Source organism: Amblyomma mixtum, chromosome 3 (genome assembly GCF_055824585.1).
Source record: "Amblyomma mixtum isolate Tamu chromosome 3, ASM5582458v1, whole genome shotgun sequence".
NCBI lineage: Eukaryota > Metazoa > Arthropoda > Arachnida > Ixodida > Ixodidae > Amblyomma > Amblyomma mixtum.
Genome location: NC_143014.1, coordinates 402286785 through 402306722, shown reverse-complemented (window position 1 = coordinate 402306722; position 19938 = coordinate 402286785). Strand labels below are relative to the sequence as shown.

At 45.8% G+C, this 19938-nt stretch overlaps 1 protein-coding gene across 50 annotated transcripts in view; it reads left to right on the top strand.

Moving 5' to 3' along the window:
* LOC149357393 (uncharacterized) overlaps positions 1–19938 on the top strand; it is a 172333-nt gene that overhangs the window by 37405 nt on the left and 114990 nt on the right. For 42 of the 50 annotated variants that reach the window (XM_089584625.1, XM_089584638.1, XM_089584617.1 and 39 more), the window contains 6 exons: positions 1878–1991; positions 3777–3890; positions 5338–5446; positions 9979–10071; positions 16594–16707; positions 18175–18267. In XM_089584625.1, the coding sequence (XP_089440751.1) occupies positions 1878–1991; positions 3777–3890; positions 5338–5446; positions 9979–10071; positions 16594–16707; positions 18175–18267 (637 nt within the window). The remainder of the gene's footprint in view (positions 1–1877; positions 1992–3776; positions 3891–5337; positions 5447–9978; positions 10072–16593; positions 16708–18174; positions 18268–19938) is intronic. The other 8 variants (XM_089584610.1, XM_089584628.1, XM_089584635.1 and 5 more) reach the window with 5 other exon arrangements.

The window sequence follows — 19938 nt, the reverse complement described above, 5'->3', positions numbered from 1 at the left end:
GGCTATGAGAGACGCCGTAGTGGAGGGCTCCGGAAATTTCGACCACCTGGGGTTCTTTAACGTGCACTGACATCGCACAGTACACGGGCCTCTAGAATTTCTCCTCCAAAGAAATTCTAGCCGCCGCGGCCGGGATCGAACCCGCGTCTTTTGGGTCAGCAGCCGAGCACCATAACCGCTGAGATCCGATGCTTCGTGACCGCCGTTTGCCGCACTTTCGAGGAGGTTGCGAAGCAGGTTTTGTATTGGAGCAGAAGGGCGCGTTGGCCGCGCTGTTGAGCCGCTGATAGCCCGGAGCAAATATCGATGCGATTTAGGGACGTGTCCGGTCGTACCATGGCCTCGAACGCAAAACACTCAGTAACTTCGGCCAATTGGTCGGCCCACGCAATGGCAGTAGCTCGGAAAAGGCAGGAGGTTCGTTTGTAAACTCAGTAATCAGGAGGTCTGACGGACCGTTATGGAGGTGGACAAGGCTATATATAAGGCCAGAAATATATTCAAGTAGTAAAAACAAGAGATGAATTAGGCCTGATGAGTAAATACTTTATGCGTTGTGGCTAACATTCTAAATCAACCAAAACGTACCCTTCAAGGCGGAGTCTGTGCAGGGAGTACGGTGAACAAAACACAGCTTGAGTACATCGTAGCACAAAAACAACATTAGGCACTAAGTCTAAAATAAACAAGTTACTGCAGTCCTCAATACAGTCGATCAGAGGGTCCATTGTAGCCAAGCGCGGTTTCTATTCTCCTAAGATTTTTGCCGGAAAATTCAATCTTGCTGCTTGTCGGCTGTGTTTAATTGGAGTGATGTTGACATATGACAGATACTTCTTTGTTTCTTCCTTATCTTAGAACTAAAAAAGGCTGCTTACAGCATTTACTATCATCATGAACGGTGTGTCCACTAAATGAAAAGGGGCTCATTTATTGCGCGAAGAAAAATAAATTCTACATTTTTACAGCCAAATAGGGGCGCGTTCTTTATGCGACTAAATAACTACTTCCTCATTTAACATGTTTCCGCGGCATGCGGTGTACTCGAGGAAAACGACTTCAACGCACTAAAACGGGGTAAAACGAACAAATTGATAAAGAGCTTAGAGGAACATAACTGCCTTAGTCCTGCACCTCGTATTACCTCCTTTCCCAGCGTTTAAACCATGCCCCAAGGGTACATCCCGGCTTTCCGCATGACATAAAACCAGATAGACGCTTTCACCTGCACTGAAATTTCGATGACATTAACGAAAAAGAGCTTGATACTAAAACCAAAGAACTTCGTTTGTATGCTCCTAGTGTTGTCGACCCTTCCCGCGGTATGAACAACAAAAATGGCTTTAGAACGAGTCCGAGAATAGTCCCATGACGTAGGATGGGAAGAGATGGCACGTTTAGAAAAAAATGTATTTTTGGAAACTGTAGTGGAGAAGAAACTTTGAGGCGACATTCTGCACGCCCTTTAAATGCGTTAGCAGTTAAAACTTCGTCATATCAGAGGTAGACACTTCAAACTTCGTTATATCAGAGGTGATGCACTTAAGCTCGTTTTATCCACGGTGAACACAACCATGTTTCTTAAATTCAACTTGCAGGCACAAAATTTTGTTACAATGAGGTGGCCTTCTTAGGTTCGTTATTTCCGAGATGGCATACTTATGTTCTGTATATCAGCGGTAGTGTACCAAAAATAGTACAGGTTGTATACAAAGTTCTTTCGTAGCCGGTGAGCAGATTTTCACCTGCTGCTGGCTACTGACAGACGGCATTTCCGCTCGCACACACGTTTCAGGTGCTCACGCATTCAAAGTGGTAAGAATGGAGACAACGAGATTTTGGTTGACTCATTTTGATGCCCTCATCCCCTTTTTTAGCCCACCAAAGAGTGCGAGCACCCTGTACACAAGCCAGGACGGACCACAATCCGTGTTCGCCTTTCTGAAGGCTCGCTGCCCCACCCCGAACATCGGGAAGGATCCCAACTCATAGTATGTCCGCACAGGGCACGCTGGAGCTTGCTTTAAGATACTCGCAGCAGAATCGAAAATTATCGCGAAGCGTTGTTCACGTCTCGGACCTCTACTTTGGCGCTTAGTTTATCGCCTGCAGCATAAGGGTTCTCACTGTGCTTACTATAGTAGGATACAACTTAAAAAAAAACAGCAGTTGCTAACACTGGGCCGCGGTCCGCGGCATCCTGTATTACTCCGCTGGCCAATCGCAACTGTAAACGAAATTAGTTTTTCAATGTTAAACTATATAAAATAATCAATATGTAAAAATTCTAGAGCTCATAATTTTTTTTCCTGTGATAAGCTTCTTGTTTACGTAACAAAAAGCGTTTAAGCAGAGGACTACTTTTTCGTCGTGGAGGAGTTCTGTGCGCGAAGCATGAATGTGGGCGGAGCTTCACTGCAGACTTAAGTTGTATCCGACTATAGGTAAGAATGGACTAGAACACTCTCGGAAAATCATAAGCGCTGCTGTTTGGTAGCTGTCAAAGTGAGGCAATGGTATAATTGATGCGCCACTGCTCCTCGAGGTGGCTGCTTACAAAACAGCGACCGGTGGGGCTTGTAACACCCAAGTTGCTCTTCTGTAGCAACCGGTAACGACCAGTCATCAATTTATCTGCCACTTGCTTTGGTGGGAAGGCAGTGATGACACCGTAGGGTCCGCACCACGTCCCGCGGCCCTCGTTACTGACCACCGTGCAGGTGACAGGTAAATTAATGATCGGTCCTGAGAAGTTCCTTGGGAAGAGCCTCCTATGCCTAAAGTTCGTTCGGTTCGAGGTGTGCACGCATTGCGGCGAGGTGGGTACGGGCGATGGTGGCCACCGTTCCCGCTGAAGCAGACCCTTTTAGTACTCAAACACTAAAAATGGTATAGTGATTGGTTTTATGGAGGCTGAATTAGCCATCAGTTTTATCTGTATATATTAGCGATGGTAGTGTGAATTAAAGTGCTATGACTTCAGCGCGTACGCCTGCGCAGGGTGATAATGGGGGATTCAATAGAGAAAAATAGAGGCATCTATCTAGCAACGCGCGCCAGGCACGCAAGGAACGCCCGAGTCGAGAAATGCCACATATGAAAAGCGCCGCAGTATCAAGAAATGACACTGGATGAAGTAGGCTGCTTTCGTTGTTATTGTAGTACTCATCTGATATCTGGAAATTTAACGAAGGTACGTGATAATACTATACAGAAGTAAGGGGCACATTGTTGAAACTCGTCGCTTCACTAAAATCCTGTGACGCCAGACATAGAAAACGAGCAACTCGCCAACAAAAGTGAAGCTTTAAACATGCGTTCTTCGAAGTGAAACCGTCAAGTCTTCTTTGTGAAGTTCTCTAGCTTGAAACTGGTGACACCACTGTAAACGTGTGGCAAGCCAGTGAAGGTATATGAGCGCAGAGAAATCATATTTCATGTCAGTTGGACACATTTGGCATGATTTAAAACAGCCTGGAAAAAACCCTACTTGTAATTTTTTCACTCATCTCGTAACTTCGAGAATAGAGAAGCTGCCAAATACTGGGACAAAAATAGTGGAATTCAGCTTGAGGGAATTTGCCACGCTTTCCAATATGTAACGGAAATGTAAAAATGGAAATAGCTTACATAGCATTGGCGGTTTCAAGCGAAAGATTTAGGTTCCTGGAATCCAAATGGTGTGCACTTTCAAATGCTAACGCATCCATAGTGGTCAGAGTGGGGACAACGAGATTTTTGTTGACTCGTTTTGATACACTCATGCTCTTTTTTAGCCCACAAAAGTGAGCGAGCACCCTGTGAGCAGCCGACCACGAGCCACATTGCGTGTTCGCCTTCCACAAGGGTCCCTCCACCACCCCGAACATCGGGAAGAATCCCGACTCAAGGTATGTCCGCACAGGGCACGTCGCAGCTTGTGTTAAGGTACTCGCAGCGGAATCGAAAATTCTCGCGAAGTGTTCTTTCCGTCTCGAACCTCTACTTTGGCGCTTTTTTTATCGCCGGCAGCTGAGAGGTTATCGCTCTGCTTGCTAGGCAGGATTGCACCGCAGCACGTTTGGAAAATCATAGTCATGCGCTGCTGTATGGTAGCTGTTTCAGAGGACAGGCACTGTTCCATGCCTGTCTTCTATGATCCTTTTAGTTTTAAAAGATATTTATGCTCAGCGAAATGTTGTGAAATATATTCGTATAGTGTAAACGGGAGATAACGTAGTCTGGACGATTAATTACTTTCTGCGTTGCGATTAACCTTCCAAATAAAACAAGCCGCACCCTTCTGCACGATGTCTGTTTAAAATGAATGCATTAGAAGCAACGTTTACAAACAATGATTAAGCACTAAACTTTAAATAAATAACTTACTTCAGCCCTCAATACGGCCAATCGAAGAGAGACCTAATGTAACCAGGCGCGCTTTCTATTATTTCTTAAGATTTTTCCCGAAAGATTGGTACTGGCTACTAACCGACAATGTTGAACTACAGATTTGTTGACGTAAGGCACATGATTCTTTATTTCGTACCTATCTTGACCCTCAAAAATTGCTGCTTAGAGGATTCACAACCATGATCATCAGTGTGCCTACTAATTGAAGTGGCCTCATTTATTGCGCGAAGAACAATTTGTACTTCCTGAGAGCCAAAGTACGGGCACGTTCGTTAGGTCGTAAACAAGTATAACTTTTTTTTTTAAGGTGTTTCAACTGCATGTGTGCACATAGGGGAAGGGCTTCCACACAATAAAACGGAGTAAAATGAACGCAAGAACAAGGATTTTTCAGAAAGGTAACTGTATCAGTCCTTATCCTCGTATGACGTCCTTTACTTGTATTTAAATCGCGTTCCCAAGATATAGCCCGCCTCCTCCCATGATGTGAAACCATGAAGCCGCGTTCGTTGTCATGCCATATTGAACTTCGTTAAGGCTATTTGTTAAGGGGCGTCCCCTAGCATTCTAGGAATACCGTCACTTGATTGAAAACCCCTTTCAGAGCCCCTTTTAAAAGCTCAGCGAGAAGGGTGTCGACGCGAGAGCATTGATGGCTTAATCACCATATATGCAGAATGGGCCATTCTCTACTTAACATTCATAGGCCACTCGCAGTCGTCAGGACACTCATGGCGCAGTGAAGAGAATACAGGAAATGAGGAGAATACAGGAAGGCTAAGAATAATTTGACACTGCTCTGAACTAAATTATCATGCAAAAGAACAATCGGAATAAGGTGGGAAGGGAGAGATTGTAGAGTAAAATACGTGGGTTTTTGAGAACAGTAGGGATATGGGGCGGGGTATAAATTAAGGTTTTTGTCGGATTGTCGTAATGAATTAGACTGCCTCCTTTTCAGGCCTCGCTAGAGCAAGGCCACCCTCCGATGAGCGCTCCGCCTCTGGAATCTGCGCTCCCGCGCCCCGACCGGTCTTCAAGTTCGCGGAGCCTGGTAAGCCTTCGAAGCGGACGGTGCTTTGGTGCTTGCGATATGTGCTCGGGGCACATACTGGAACAATTTGCAGCGTTCAGATCGGGCAGGGTTTTTAAGGCGGAAGCCTTTAATGTCTCATCGTTGTAAGCAGCAGTTGTCGACAGAAAATGTCACGCTTTTCAATTGGTGGAAACGGTCGTGACGTCACGGTGCGCGAATTTCAAACGGGGCCAATTGTACTTTGGCTAGTAACCATGCAACCAATTGAAGGGATCGTATAGTGATGCTCCAAGTAAGTGGGACTGAGCTTAGTTAATTGCTTAATTACCCAATTAGCCTAATTAGCTTTACTAGTCAGGCCATATAAATAAATAAAACCGATTAAGAAATTGGTCGAGCTCAGGAATCGAACCCCGGTCTTCGGCGTGAGAGACGAGCATCTATCCACTCCGCCATGCCAGCTCGATGGTTAGGAATGAACAAAGGCGAGTCTACTGAATACGGTGTCTTCACTCACTCTCATCCTCCTCCATTCCCTTCCGGCGACGTTTAGGCGTCCACCGACAAATGAGAGACAGATACATTTCCTTTCCTCAAAAACCAATTTACCGACGAGCGAGGCGTAGAACCGAATGGGCGATGGCGTTCTATGGACTCCTTGGCAGCGTTGCAAGGCGCTGTCGCGTTCCACTCTTAGGGGCGAAGCTTAACTTCTTAACTACACATCAGTGACCACACTTTAGGTCAAAAAAGTGCCCCCCCCCCCTGAATTTTGTGACACAATTACTGCGTAATTTCCTTTCCTCAAATACAATTTTCATATTCTTCATTACGGCTCCTCTTTATCTATCTTTTTCACTCCCACTTCCTCCCTTCCTCTACGGTGCGGTTCAGGTGTCCACCGAGATGACAGAGAATTACTGCGCCATTTCCTTTCCTCAGAAAGCGTTGCGTTCAAAGGGCAAGGCATCGCGCCGAACGGGTGTTGGCGTTCCGTAGACTCCCTGGCAGCGCTACAACGCGCTCTCGCGTTCCACTCCTAAAGGCGAAGCTTAAGCGTCATTAATTAGCAGTTAATTCGTATTCAGGCATTAATCAGTAATTAACCACTAATTAGTGATTTGTCACCACTTAGTAATTAGTACTCATTTACATGTGACGCCACCAGTGCCACAGAAACAGCGAAGGTGGTGCGGAAAACGCTTCCGCCTCTACCCACTTTAGACAGTCAAAGTGCCCCCTGAATTTTTTGAGCAGCTCTTTAAATTTATGAAGCCGCTCTGATGATTTTCCTGAAACGACTTATCACATACAAATGTGCTTATCTCTGGCCTTTTGTGCTTGCAGCGGTAGGATATTTTAGCGGTGAATACGGACTTTGTACTGAGCGTCTGCAACTCGCGTTGTTTTTTGCGCTAGCCAAAGCTTAGTTTTCCCCGCTACCAGCCCCCGTGATGCGTCATGCGTCCTGCACCATATGCCAAAGAGCACAAGCTGGGCAGCATGCTCTGCCTCCGCCCAGTTGACCTCTGGCGGTCCTTTTTAAAGTGAAAGCTTTCATAACAAATATAACTGTATAGAGGAATCATATCGTCCCGTATTTATTGTGTGGCATCATGTAGTCGCCTGCAACTATGTGAGCAGTGCCGATCACGAGGTGCGCCTAGACGTTACTGGGAGCATTCGGCCGTTGGTCGTCGAGTGGCAGCGAGCCCATCTCTTTTTCCATGGTGGCTCCGAGCCTCTATGTATTCGACGATGACTGATGCCATGCCTGCCATTACGGACTACGCTTAGAAGACACCAGTGCAGCCTGGCTGCAGTCAGCATGCTTGGCCGTGTCGAAGTGCGGTCAACTTCGACCCAAGCGAACAATGGGCTTAAGTTTGGGCACAAAAGAGCCGAATTCCGTGTGCCTCCTACAGCGCCGAGCACCTGTTGGGTTGGCGGGTACTATGCCCAACCGTGGCGGCCATGTTTCGAAAAGAAGGTCCAGTTTCCGGTGCTTCCCTCGGTCGAGCTTGCCTCACGCGCCCTGTCGTGTGTTTCAGGTAGAGATGCCGGCAACAGGTATCGACCACCAGCTGGAAACGAACACGCGCGGACGTTCCGTAGCCTAGGCTACTTCGATGGCATTCTCCTTACCCTCAATCTCATACACGTGACGGAAGGGAAAGGAAAAAACATTTGAAACGTCTGTATACGACTTGGCGTCATGCCACTTCCACTGCATACCACTTTGATTCCCAGAATCTAAATCTCTGTCTTGAAACAGTCACGGCTAAATAGGCTATATTCTTTTTTATACTTCTCTTACAAACAGACTCTAGACTCGAATACACCTGTATGGGAGTACAAAGGGGAGTAAGGGGTCCACTAGTGTACATTCTTTTTAAAGCTTGTGTGCTGTATGACAACTTCCCTCTCTTTTTACTCCTTTCCGTTTGGAGTGTAGATAACGGCGGTAAATTCCTTCAAGCTGACATCCGCCATTTTCGTCCCAGTACATGGCAGCTCCTCTATTCTCGAAATTGCGAACCGAGTGGAAAAGCATAAAACTGGGGTTTTTTCCAGGCTGTTTTAAATCACCGCAAATGTGTCTAATTCCCAGCAAATATCATGCCTCTGCGCTGATATATCATCACTGGTTTGCGACACGTTTTTTTCGGGCTGCGTACGTGTTTGCAGTTGGTTATACTCCATTTACCTCAGAATTCACCACCCATATCTGCATAGGTGCGCGTTAAGAGACACTTTCTAGCGCCTCCTGACACAACCAATCTTCATTGTGTAGTTCTATATGTAGTGTAGATTCTAGCTTCGTTGTAAGGGCGTTCATTGTGGTGTAAATGTATGAGGTATGTATTGGCCGCGAAAGACAAGCATTAAGAGAGATGATTATGGAAATGAATGTAGTGTAGCGGTAAAATATCTGGTTGGAAACATTAGTGCGGTCTGATAATGATATATAGTCCAAACATATTCTTCTTTCATAAAGAGTGACCATGAGATAAAATTTCAAATTTTCCTTCAGAACTACTCCATCAAGATTGGCTGTGTCAGAACGTCCTAGAAAAATTGTCTGAAGGTGCACCGATGCAGATATGGGAAGTGAATTCTTGGTGAATCAAACATAATGAATTCGAGTTTTGCACGATTGATATTCTCAAGGCTAACTCTCCGCTGTAATAAATTTTTCTGACCAGCGTTAATTTTGTGTAAAAGTACAGTCACAGACTTTTCGCATGTGAAAGCTGTGGTGTCGGTTGAGTACAAAATATTTCACGTGACACAATGAGTTGGAAAAATCGTTATTGTACAACAGAAGAAGTAAAAGGCCCAAGATATATTAAGAAACTTCCATGATTACAGGCTTTGCAGTGAGCAGGTTAACGTTTATCTGGATAATTTGCGATCGGTTAGAAAAATAGGTTTGAAGGAGTTGTAGAGGTGGACCAGTTCTTAACTAGGTCAGTCTCTGATGAACGGAGCCTTGGTGGCCTCTATCAAAAACTTTGGTGAGGTGAATAAATGTACGGCTCCAACGACAAGAGCCTCCTTGATTTTATCAGTAAATGATAACAGCGTAAGTCAGTGAAGGTTATTGGAGGAAACAAAATTCGAGAGGTGATTTCAACCTGAATTTCAATAGCTATGTCATCAGTCGCATAGAGATTGAGTGCTTTTTCGATACCTTTGCCAAGAAAACGATGATATCAAATGGAAGGGTACTTTTGGTAGTAGGGGTGATAGATATTCTCTCAGAGAGAGAGAGAGAGAGAAAAGTAACACATATTAGGGCTCATTTATTGCGAGAAGAAAGAACAAGTTGTACTTCTTGACAGCCAAAGTACGGACACGTTCGTTAGGTCGTAAACAAGTACAACATACTTTTTAAGGTGTTTCAACTGCATGTGTGCACATAGGGGAAGGGCTTCAACACAATAAAACGGAGTAAAAGGAACGCAGGAACAAGGATTTTTCAGAAAGGTAGCTGTGTCAGTCCTTATCTTCGTATGACGTCCTTTACCTGTGTTTAAATTGCGTTCCAAAGATATAGCCCGCCTCCTCCCATGATGTGAAACCATGAAGCCGCGTTCGTTGTCATGCCATATTGAATTTTCTTAAGGCTATTTGTTAAGGGGCATCCCCTAGCATTCTAGGAATACAGTCACTTGATTGAAAACCCCTTTCAGAGCCCCTTTTAGCCGAGCGAGAAGGGTGTCGACGCGAGATCATTGATAGCTTAATCCCCATATATGCCGAATGGACCATTCTCTACTTAACATTCATAGGCCACTCGCAGTCGTCATAACACTCATGGCGCAGTGAAGAGAATACACGAAATGAGGAGAATGCAGGAAGGCTAAGAAAAATTTGACACTGCTCTGAACTAAATTATCATGCAAGAGAACAATGGGAAAAAGATGGGAAAGGCGAGATTGTAGAGAAAAATACGTGGGTTTTTGAGAACAGGAGGGATATCGGGAGAGATATAAATTAAGGTTTTTGTGGGATTGTCGTAATGGATTAGACTGTCTCCTTTTCAGGCCTCGCTAGAGCGAGACCACCTTCCGATGAGCACTCCGCCTCTGGTATCTGCGCTCTGGCGCCAAGACCGGTCTTCAAGTTCGCGGAGCCTGGTAAGCCTTCGAAGCGGACGGTGCTTTGGTACTTGCGCTATGTGCTCGGGGCACATACTGGAACAATTTGCAGCGTTCAGATCGGGCAGAGTTTTTTGAGCAGCTCTTTAAATTAATGAAGCCGCTGTGATGTTTTTCCTGAAATGACTTATCACATACAAATCTGCTTATCTCTGGCCTTATCTCTGCTTGCAGCGGTAGGATATTTAAACGGCGAATTTGGACTTTGTACTTAGCGTCTGCCTCTCGCGTTGTTTTTTGCGCTAGCCAAAGCTTAGTTTTTCCCGCTAACAGCCCCCGTGATGCGTCATGCATCCTGCACCATATGCCAAAGAGCACAAGCTGGGCAGCATGCTCTGCCCACCGCCCAGGTGACCTCTGGCGCTCCTTTTTAAAGTGAAAGCTTTCATAACAAATCCAACTGTATAGAGGAATCACATCGTCCCGTATTTATTGCGCGGCATCATGTAGTCGCCTGCTACTATGTGAGCAGTGCCGATCACGAGGTGCGCCTATTCGTTACTGGGAGCATTCGGCCGTTGGTCGTCCAGTGGCATCGAGCCCGGAGGAAGTCGCAATAGCTCTCGCTGTCGCCGATCCAAAATCGAGAACAGTTATCACAGACTCTTGCCGGGCCTGTGAACATTATCTTGCAGGCGAAATATTCCATCTTGCCTCCCAAATTCTAAGACGCGCTCCCGCCGATCCAACTCGCACAAAAGTGATCTGGGCTCCTGGCCACCAGGGTCTACGAGGCAATCAGGCCGCTGATGCGGCCACCCGAGCGCTCACACACCGGGCTCCTCATCCTAGCTCTCCTGGCTCAGAAGCTCATAAACCGCTTCTGCGGTTCCGCGAAATCCTAATTCATTATTGCGACAGCCACCGTCTCTACCCAGTACCTGCCAAAGGGCTGAGTAAGGCGGAGGAGCGAACTCTGCGGCGCCTGTAGACAGGAACTCTTCTCTGTCCTGCCATAGCAAAACACTTCGATCCGAACACAGATGCGCGCTACCCGCACTATGGAGATATCTGCGATATCTTTCACATGGTGTGGGCATGTACTCAGAATCCTCACCTTCCCCCTTCCCCCACCCCCACCCGAGATGCATGGGAGACTGCCCTCCTCAACTGCTCCACACTGGAGTCTCATAGGGCTCTAGTAAAGCGGGCGCGAGACGGGGCCTCGTCGAGCGGTGTCCCGGACTAAAGATACCGACCATGTAGCAGGGTTTTTTTACCCTCAAACTCTCTTTTCATATTAAAGTTTTTCACCAACACCACCATCTCTTTTCCATGGTGGCTCCGAGCCTCTATATATTCGACGATGACTGATGCCATGCCTGCCATTACGGACTACGCTGAGAAGACAGCAGTGCAGCCTGGCTGCAGTCAGCATGCTTGGCCGTGTCGACGTGCGGTCATCTTCGACCCAAGCGAACAATGGGCTTATGTGTGGGCACAAAAGAGCCGAATTTCCTGTGCCTCCTACAGTGCCGAGCACCTGGTGGGTTGGCGGGTACTATGCCCAACCGTGGCGGCCATGTTTCAAAAAGAAGGTCCCGTTTCCGGTGCTTCCCTCGGTCGAGCTTGCCTCACGCGCCGTGTCGCGTGTTTCAGGTAGAGATGCCGGCAACAGGTCTCGACCACCAGCTGGAAACTAACACGCGCGGACGTACCGCAGAATAGGCTACTTCGAAGGCATTCTCCTCACCCTCAAACTCATACACGTGACGGAAAGGAAAGGAAAAAACATTTGAAACGTCTGTATACGACTTGGCGTCATGCCACTTCCACTGCATACCACTTGGATTCCCAGAATCTAAATCTCTGTCTTGAAACAGTCACGGCTAAGTAGGCTATATTCTTTTTTGTACTTCTCGTACAAACACACTCTAGACACGAATACGCCTGTATGGGACTACAAAGGGAGTAAGGGGTCCACTAGTGCACATTGTTTTTAAAGCTTGTGTGCTGTATGACAACTTCACTCCCTTTTTACCCCTTTCCGTTTGGAGTGTAGATAACGGCGGTAAATTCCTTCAAGCTGACTTTCACCATTTTCGTCCCAGTACATGGCAGCTCCTCTATTTTCGAAATTACGAACCGGGCAGAAAAAGCTTAAAACTGGGGTTTTTTCTAGGCTGTTTTAAATCACCGCAAATGTGTCTAATTCCCAGCAAATATGATGCCTCTGCGCTGATATATCATCAGTGGTTTCCGACACGCTTTTTTCGGGCTGCGTACGTGTTTGAAGTTGGTTATATTCCATTTACCTCAGATTTCACCACCCATATATGCATAGGTGCGCGTTAACAGACACTTTCTAGCACCTACTGACACAACCAATCTTCATTGTGTAGTTCTGGATGTTGTGCAGATTCTAGCTTCGTTCTAAGGGCGCTCGTTGTGGTATAAATGCATGAGGTATGTATTGGCCGCGAAAGACAAGCATTAAGAGAGATGATTATGAACATTAATGTAGTGTAGCGGTAAAATATCTGGATGGAAACATTAGTGCGGTCTGATAATGATATATAGTCCAAACATAGACTTCTTTCATAAAGAATGAGCATGAGATAAAATTTCATATTTCCCTTTAGAACTACTCCATCAAGATTGGCTGTGTCAGGAGGTGCTAGAAAAAGACTGAAGGTGCACCGATGCAGATATGGGAAGTGAATTCTTGGTGAATCAAACATAATGAATTCGAGTTTCTCACGATTGATATGCTCAAGGTTAACTCCCCACTGTAATAAATTATTTTGACCAGCGTTAATTTTGTGTAAAAGTACAGTCACAGATTTTGCGGATGTGAAAGCTGTGGTGTCGTTTGAGTACAAAATATTTCACGTGACACAATGAGTTGGAAAAATCGTTATTGTACAACAGAAGAAGTAAAAGGCCCAAGATATATTAAGAAACTTCCATGATTACAGGCTTTGCAGTGAGCAGGTTAACGTTTATCTGGATAATTTGCGATCGGTTAGAAAAATAGGTTTGAAGGAGTTGTAGAGGTGGACCAGTTCTTAACTAGGTCAGTCTGTGATGAACGGAGCCTTGGTGGCCTCTATCAAAAACTTTGGTGAGGTGAATAAACATACGCCTGCAACGACAACTGCCTCCTTGATTTTATCAGTAAATGATAACAGCTTAAGTCACTTGAAAGTTATTGAAGGAAACAAAATTCGAGAGGTGAAATCAACCTGAATTTCAATAGCTATGTAATCAGTCGCCTAGAGATTGATTGCTTTTTCGATACCTTTGCTAAGAAAAAGATGATATCAAATGGAAGGGCACTTTTTGGTAGTAGGGGTGATAGATATTCTCTCACAGAGAGAGAGAGAGAGAGAGAAAAGTAACACATATTAGCACCCTTCAAAAAGGATCCGAGGCGCAGGTGGATCCCAGCTACGTCCTCCCCCTCAGCCGTCGACTAGGACCTCCTGGATAAGTTTATATTAAGCGAAGGGACCGAGTCCAAACCCGCACCAGTTGTTTCGAGTGAAAAAAATCGCGCTTCATCGTGACGTGTGGAGCGCACGCAAAATGAAAATTCGCATCGGCATATACGTTAGGCAACATGGCTGCTCATACAGCAATGCAGGAGAAAAATTTTTCACTTAAGCCAAATGGAAATCATTACGGTCATTTTATGTTCCCCTGTCATTTTAAATTTCAGTTCCATGGGTGTTACAATCTTTATGAATGAAATCGGTAATGAACTACCAACGGCGCCGGGTGCTGTTAGCGTTTTTCAGCAATTTTGACTCGGATACTAGTCACGTTCAGCGCATTTAAAAATGCCTGAAAGTGTACCAGAACACCTCCAGAACTGTGTAAGAGCAGAGCTAAATGGCTGTCACTTCACCTTTACTGTAGGTGACTTTTCTTACTTATGGCTCTTAGTAAACCCGTGGTGGTGAGATTATTCCGGTTAGTCCGAGTGGACGTTGAACGATGGCGTGTCGTTTGGAGTGGTTAATACAGGCAATAACTTTTGCTCAATGCTTTGCGGATCGTTTCCATCAGTTAGCAGCCAAGAAGTATTCCAGGTGGCACAATAATGCGCGAGATACCGAAGCTAACTTAACAATTTCCGCATATCCGAAGTACAGACATGATAGTTGGTTATATCTGAAGTCGAATACTTCGGTCTGCAATATCCGAGATAACCAAGAACGTTCATTATATCCGAGGTGGCCTACTTAGGCTCGGTATATCCACGCCTAACGCACTAATACTCTTTGTACCGCCGTGACCTACAGAGGTTCGTTGTGGTCGTGGCAGAGTAAATGCGCATACAGGACAAGCGCCTTAGAGATACCTGTCAGCAGTTGCTTCGCCTGAGTCACTGATTTAAGAGGTTGCATCCCCACCACTGACTCACAAGACCCATCACCTGCAAAAACTTCAGGAGTGATCGTGACATTAATCATTGCTCAGTTCGAGAGCCCCGGTTTACACGCAGGTGGAACACCTGCCAGTGAGCTGTAGCTCGCAGTTTCTGTTTGCACATATTCTAATGCTAACACGTTAATAAACTAGAAGTCTTGTCAAGGACAATTTACAGTCCTTACAGTGCTGACATATGGGGCAGAGACGTAAAGGCTAACCAAGAGTGTTGAGCTTAAGTTAAGGACAACGGAGCGAGCTATGGACAAAAAAAATGGTGGGTGTAACGTTAAGAGATCGGAAGCGGGCGGAGTGGGTAAGGGAATAAAGGCGGGTTAATGACATCCTAGTCGAAATCAAGAGGAAGTAATGGGCTTGGACACGGCATGTAATGCGAAGGCAAGATAACCGCTGGTCCTTAGGGGTAACGGAGTGGATTCCAAGGGAAGGCAAGCGTAGCAGGCGGCGACAGAAAGTTCGGTGGGCGGATGAGATTAAGAAGTTTGCGGGGATACGGAGGCTGCAACTACCGAAGGACAGGGTTCATTGCAAAGACAAGGGGTATGCTTTTGCACTGCAGTGGGCGTAGTCAGGCTGATGATGATGACAGTAGTAACGGAAGACCACTCAGTAATACGAATCATCTCGACAAATTAACCCCTCTTGAATAATAATTTAGTAAATGGTTTACGATTACAAGGCATTGCACAACCAATACATATGAAAACTTTCAGGCTCTCTTTGGTTGATTGTTTCAGTGTGTTAGCATTTTCTGTCCCTCTTAATTCGGCCGTGGCTACGTCTTAAGCGTATGGCGCAATAGCGGTAATGGGTTAATGGGCACATATCCGCCATTGGTCATTCTTTCCTTTCCAGTCACGGATCGCTGGGACTCTTTACAGCTGGGCTGTCGAAGTGAGGCAGTGGTATAATTGATGCGCCACTGCTCCTCGAGATAGCTGCTTACAAAACGGCCACCGGTGGGGCTTGTAACACTTTGGTGGGAAGGTAGTGATGACACCGCAGGGTCCGCACCACGTCCCGCGGCCCTCGTTACTGACCACCGTGCAGGTGACAGGTAAATTAATGATCGGTCCTGAGAAGTTCCTTGGCAAGAGCCACCTATGCCTAAAGTTCGTTGTGTTCGAGGTGTCCACGCATTGCGGCGAGGTGGGGAGGGGCGAAAATGGCCATCGTTCTCGCTGAAGCAGACCCTTTTAGTGCTCAAACAATAAAAATGGTATAGTGATTGGTTTTATGGACGTTGAATTAGCCATCAGTTTTATCTGCATATATTAGCGATGGTAGTGTGAATTAAAGTGCTATGACTTAGCGCGTACGCCTGCTCAGGGTGATAATGAGGGATTCAATAGAGAAAAATAGTGGCATCTATCTATGCAACGCGGGCCAGGCACGCAATTAACGCCCGTGTCGAGACATGCCGCGTATAAGAAGCGCCTTAGTGTCAAGAAATGCCACTGGATGAAGTAGGCTGCTTCCGTTGTTATTCTAGTACTCATCTGATATTTGGAAATTTAACGAAGGTACGTGCTAATACTATACAGAAGTAAGGCGCACATTGCTGAAACTCGTCGCTTCAATAAAATCCTGTGACGCCAGACAAAGAAAAAGAGCAACTCGCCAACAAAAGTAAAGCTTTAAAAACGCGTTCTTCGCAGTGAAACCGTTAAGTCTTCTTTGTGAAGTTCTCTAGCTCGAAACTGGTGACACCACGGTAAAGGTGTGGCCAACCAGTGAAGGTATATGAGCGCAGAGACATCATACTTGCTGTCAGTTGGACACATTTGGCATGATTTAAAACAGCCTGGAAAAAACCCCACTCGTAAGTTTTTTCATTCGTCTCGTAACTTCGAGAATAGAGAAGCTGCCAAATACTGGGACGAAAATAGTGAAAGCCAGCTTGAGGGAATTTACCACGGTTTCTTATTTGTAAGGGAAATGTAAAAATGGAAATAGCTTACATAGCATTGGCGGTTTCAAGAGAAAGGTATAGATTCCTGGAATCAAGTGGTATGCACTTTCAAATGCTAACGCATCCATAGTGGTCAGAGTGGGGACAACGAGATTTTTGTTGTCTCGTTCTGATACACTCATGCTCTTTTTTAGCCCGCCAAAGACAGCGAACACCCTGTGAGCAGCCGACCACGAGCCACAGTGCGTATTCGCCTTCCACAAGGCTCCCTCCCCCACCCCGGACATCGGAAAGGATCCGGACACATGGTATGTCCGCACAGGGCACGTTGTAGCTTGTGTTAAGGTACCCGCAGCGGAATCGAAAATTCTCGCGAAGTGTTCTTTCCGTCTCGAACCTCTACTTTGACGCTTTGTTTATCGCCGGCAGCTTAGAGGTTATCGCTGTGCTTGCTAGGCAGGATTGCACCGCAGCACTTTTGGAAAATCATAGTCATGCGCTGCTGTATGGTAGCTCTTTGAAATGACAGGCACTGTTCCATGCCTGTCTTCTATGCTCCTTTTAGTTTTAAAAGATATTTATGCTCAGCGAAATGTTGTGAAATATATTCGTATATTGTAAACGGGAGATAACGTAGTCTGGACGATTAATTACTTTCTGCGTTGCGATTAACCTTCCAAATAAAACAAGCCGCACCCTTCTGCACGATGTCTGTTTACAATGAATGCATTAGAAGCAACGTTTACAAACAATGATTAAGCACTAAACCTTAAATAAATAACTTACTTCAGCCCTCAATACGGCCAATCGAAGAGAGACCTAATGTAACCAGGCGCGGCTTTCTATTGTTTCTTAAGATTTTTCCCGAAAGATTGATACTGGCTACTAACCAAAAATGTTGAACTACAGATTTGTTGACGTAAGGCACATAATTCTTTATTTCGTACCTATCTTGACCCTCAAAAATTGCTGCTTAGAGGATTCACAACCATGATCAGCAGTGTGCCTACTAATTGAAGTGGCCTCATTTATTGCGCGAAGAAAGAACAATTTGTACTTCCTGAGAGCCAAAGTACGGACACGTTCGTTAGGTCGTAAACAAGTATAACTTTTTTTTTAAGGTGTTTCAACTGCATGTGTGCACATAGGGGAAGGGCTTCCACACAATAAAACGGAGTAAAATGAACGCAAGAACAAGGATTTTTCAGAAAGGTAACTGTATCAGTCCTTATCCTCGTATGACGTCCTTTACTTGTATTTAAATCGCGTTCCCAAGATATAGCCCGCCTCCTCCCATAATGTGAAACCATGAAGCCGCGTTCGTTGTCATGCCATATTGAACTTCGTTAAGGCTATTTGTTAAGCGGCGTCCCCTAGCATTCTAGGAATACCGTCACTTGATTGAAAACCCCTTTCAGAGCCCCTTTTAAAAGCTCAGCGAGAAGGGTGTCGACGCGAGAGCATTGATGGCTTAATCACCATATATGCAGAATGGGCCATTCTCTACTTAACATTCATGGGCCACTCGCAGTCGTCAGGACACTCATGGCGCAGTGAAGAGAATACAGGAAATGAGGAGAATACAGGAAGGCTAAGAATAATTTGACACTGCTCTGAACTAAATTATCATGCAAAAGAACAATCGGAATAAGGTGGGAAGGGAGAGATTGTAGAGTAAAATACGTGGGTTTTTGAGAACAGGAGGGATATGGGGCGGGATATAAATAAAGGTTTTTGTCGGATTGTCGTAATGAATTAGACTGTCTCCTTTTCAGGCCTCGCTAGAGCAAGGCCACCCTCCGATGAGCACTCCGCCTCTGGAATCTGCGCTCCCGCGCCCCGACCGGTCTTCAAGTTCGCGGAGCCTGGTAAGCCTTCGAAGCGGACGGTGCTTTTGTGCTTGCGATATGTGCTCGGGGCACATACTGGAACAATTTGCAGCGTTCAGATCGGGCAGAGTTTTTAAGGCGGAAGCCTTTAATGTCTCATCGTTGTAAGCAGCAGTTGTCGACAGAAAATGTCACGCTTTTCAATTGGTGGAAACGGTCGTGACGTCACGGTGCGCGAATTTCAAACGGGGCCAATTGTACTTTGGCTAGTAACCATGCAACCAAATGAAGGGATCGTATAGTGATGCTCCAAGTAAGTGGGACTGAGCTTAGTTAATTGCTTAATTAGCCAATTAGCCTAATTAGCTTTACTAGTCAGGCCTTATAAATAAATAAAACCGATTAAGAAATTGGTCGAGCTCAGGAATCGAACCCCGGTCTTCGGCGTGAGAGACGAGCATCTATCCACTCCGCCATGCCAGCTCGATGGTTTGGAATGAACAAAGGCGAGTCTAGTGAATACGGTGTCTTCACTCACTGTCATCCTCCTCCATTCCCTTCCGGCGACGTTTAGGTGTCCACCGACAAATGAGAGACAGATACATTTCCTTTCCTCAAAAACCAATTTACCGACGAGCGAGGCGTAGAACCGAATGGGCGATGGCGTTCTATGGACTCCTTGGCAGCGTTGCAAGGCGCTGTCGCGTTCCACTCTTAGGGGCGAAGCTTAACTTCTTAACTACACATCAGTGACCACACTTTAGGTCAAAAAAGTGCCCCCCCCCCCCTGAATTTTGTGACACAATTACTGCGTAATTTCCTTTCCTCAAATACAATTTTCATTTTATTCATTACGGCTCCTCTTTATCTATCTTTTTCACTCCCACTTCCTCCCTTCCTCTACGGTGCGGTTCAGGTGTCCACCGAGATGACAGAGAATTACTGCGCCATTTCCTTTCCTCAGAAAGCGTTGCGTTCAAAGGGCAAGGCATCGCGCCGAACGGGTGGTGGCGTTCCGTGGACTCCCTGGCAGCGCTACAACGCGCTCTCGCGTTCCACTCCTAAAGGCGAAGCTTAAGCGTCATTAATTAGCAGTTAATTCGTATTCAGGCATTAATCAGTAATTAACCACTGATTAGTGATTTGTCATCACTTAGTAATTAGTACTCAATTACATGTGACGCCACCAGTGCCACAGAAACAGCGAAGGTGATGCGGAAAACGCTTCCGCCTCTACCCACTTTAGACAGTCAAAGTGCCCCCTGAATTTTTTTAGCAGCTCTTTAAATTTATGAAGCCGCTCTGATGTTTTTCCTGAAACGACTTATCACATACAAATGTGCTTATCTCTGGCCTTTTGTGCTTGCAGCGGTGGGATATTTTAGCTGTGAATACGGACTTTGTACTGAGCGTCTACTTCTCGCGTTGTTTTTTGCGCTAGCCAAAGCTTAGTTTTCCCCGCTACCAGCCCCCGTGATGCGTCATGCGTCCTGCACCATATGCCAAAGAGCACACGTTGGGCAGCATGCTGTGCCTCCGCCCAGTTGACCTCTGGCGCTCCTTTTTAAAGTGAAAGCTTTCATAACAAATCTAACTGTATAGAGGAATCATATTGTCCCGTATTTATTTGTGGCATCATGTAGTCGCCTGCAACTATGTGAGCAGTGCCGATCACGAGGTGCGCCTAGACGTTACTGGGAGCATTCGGCC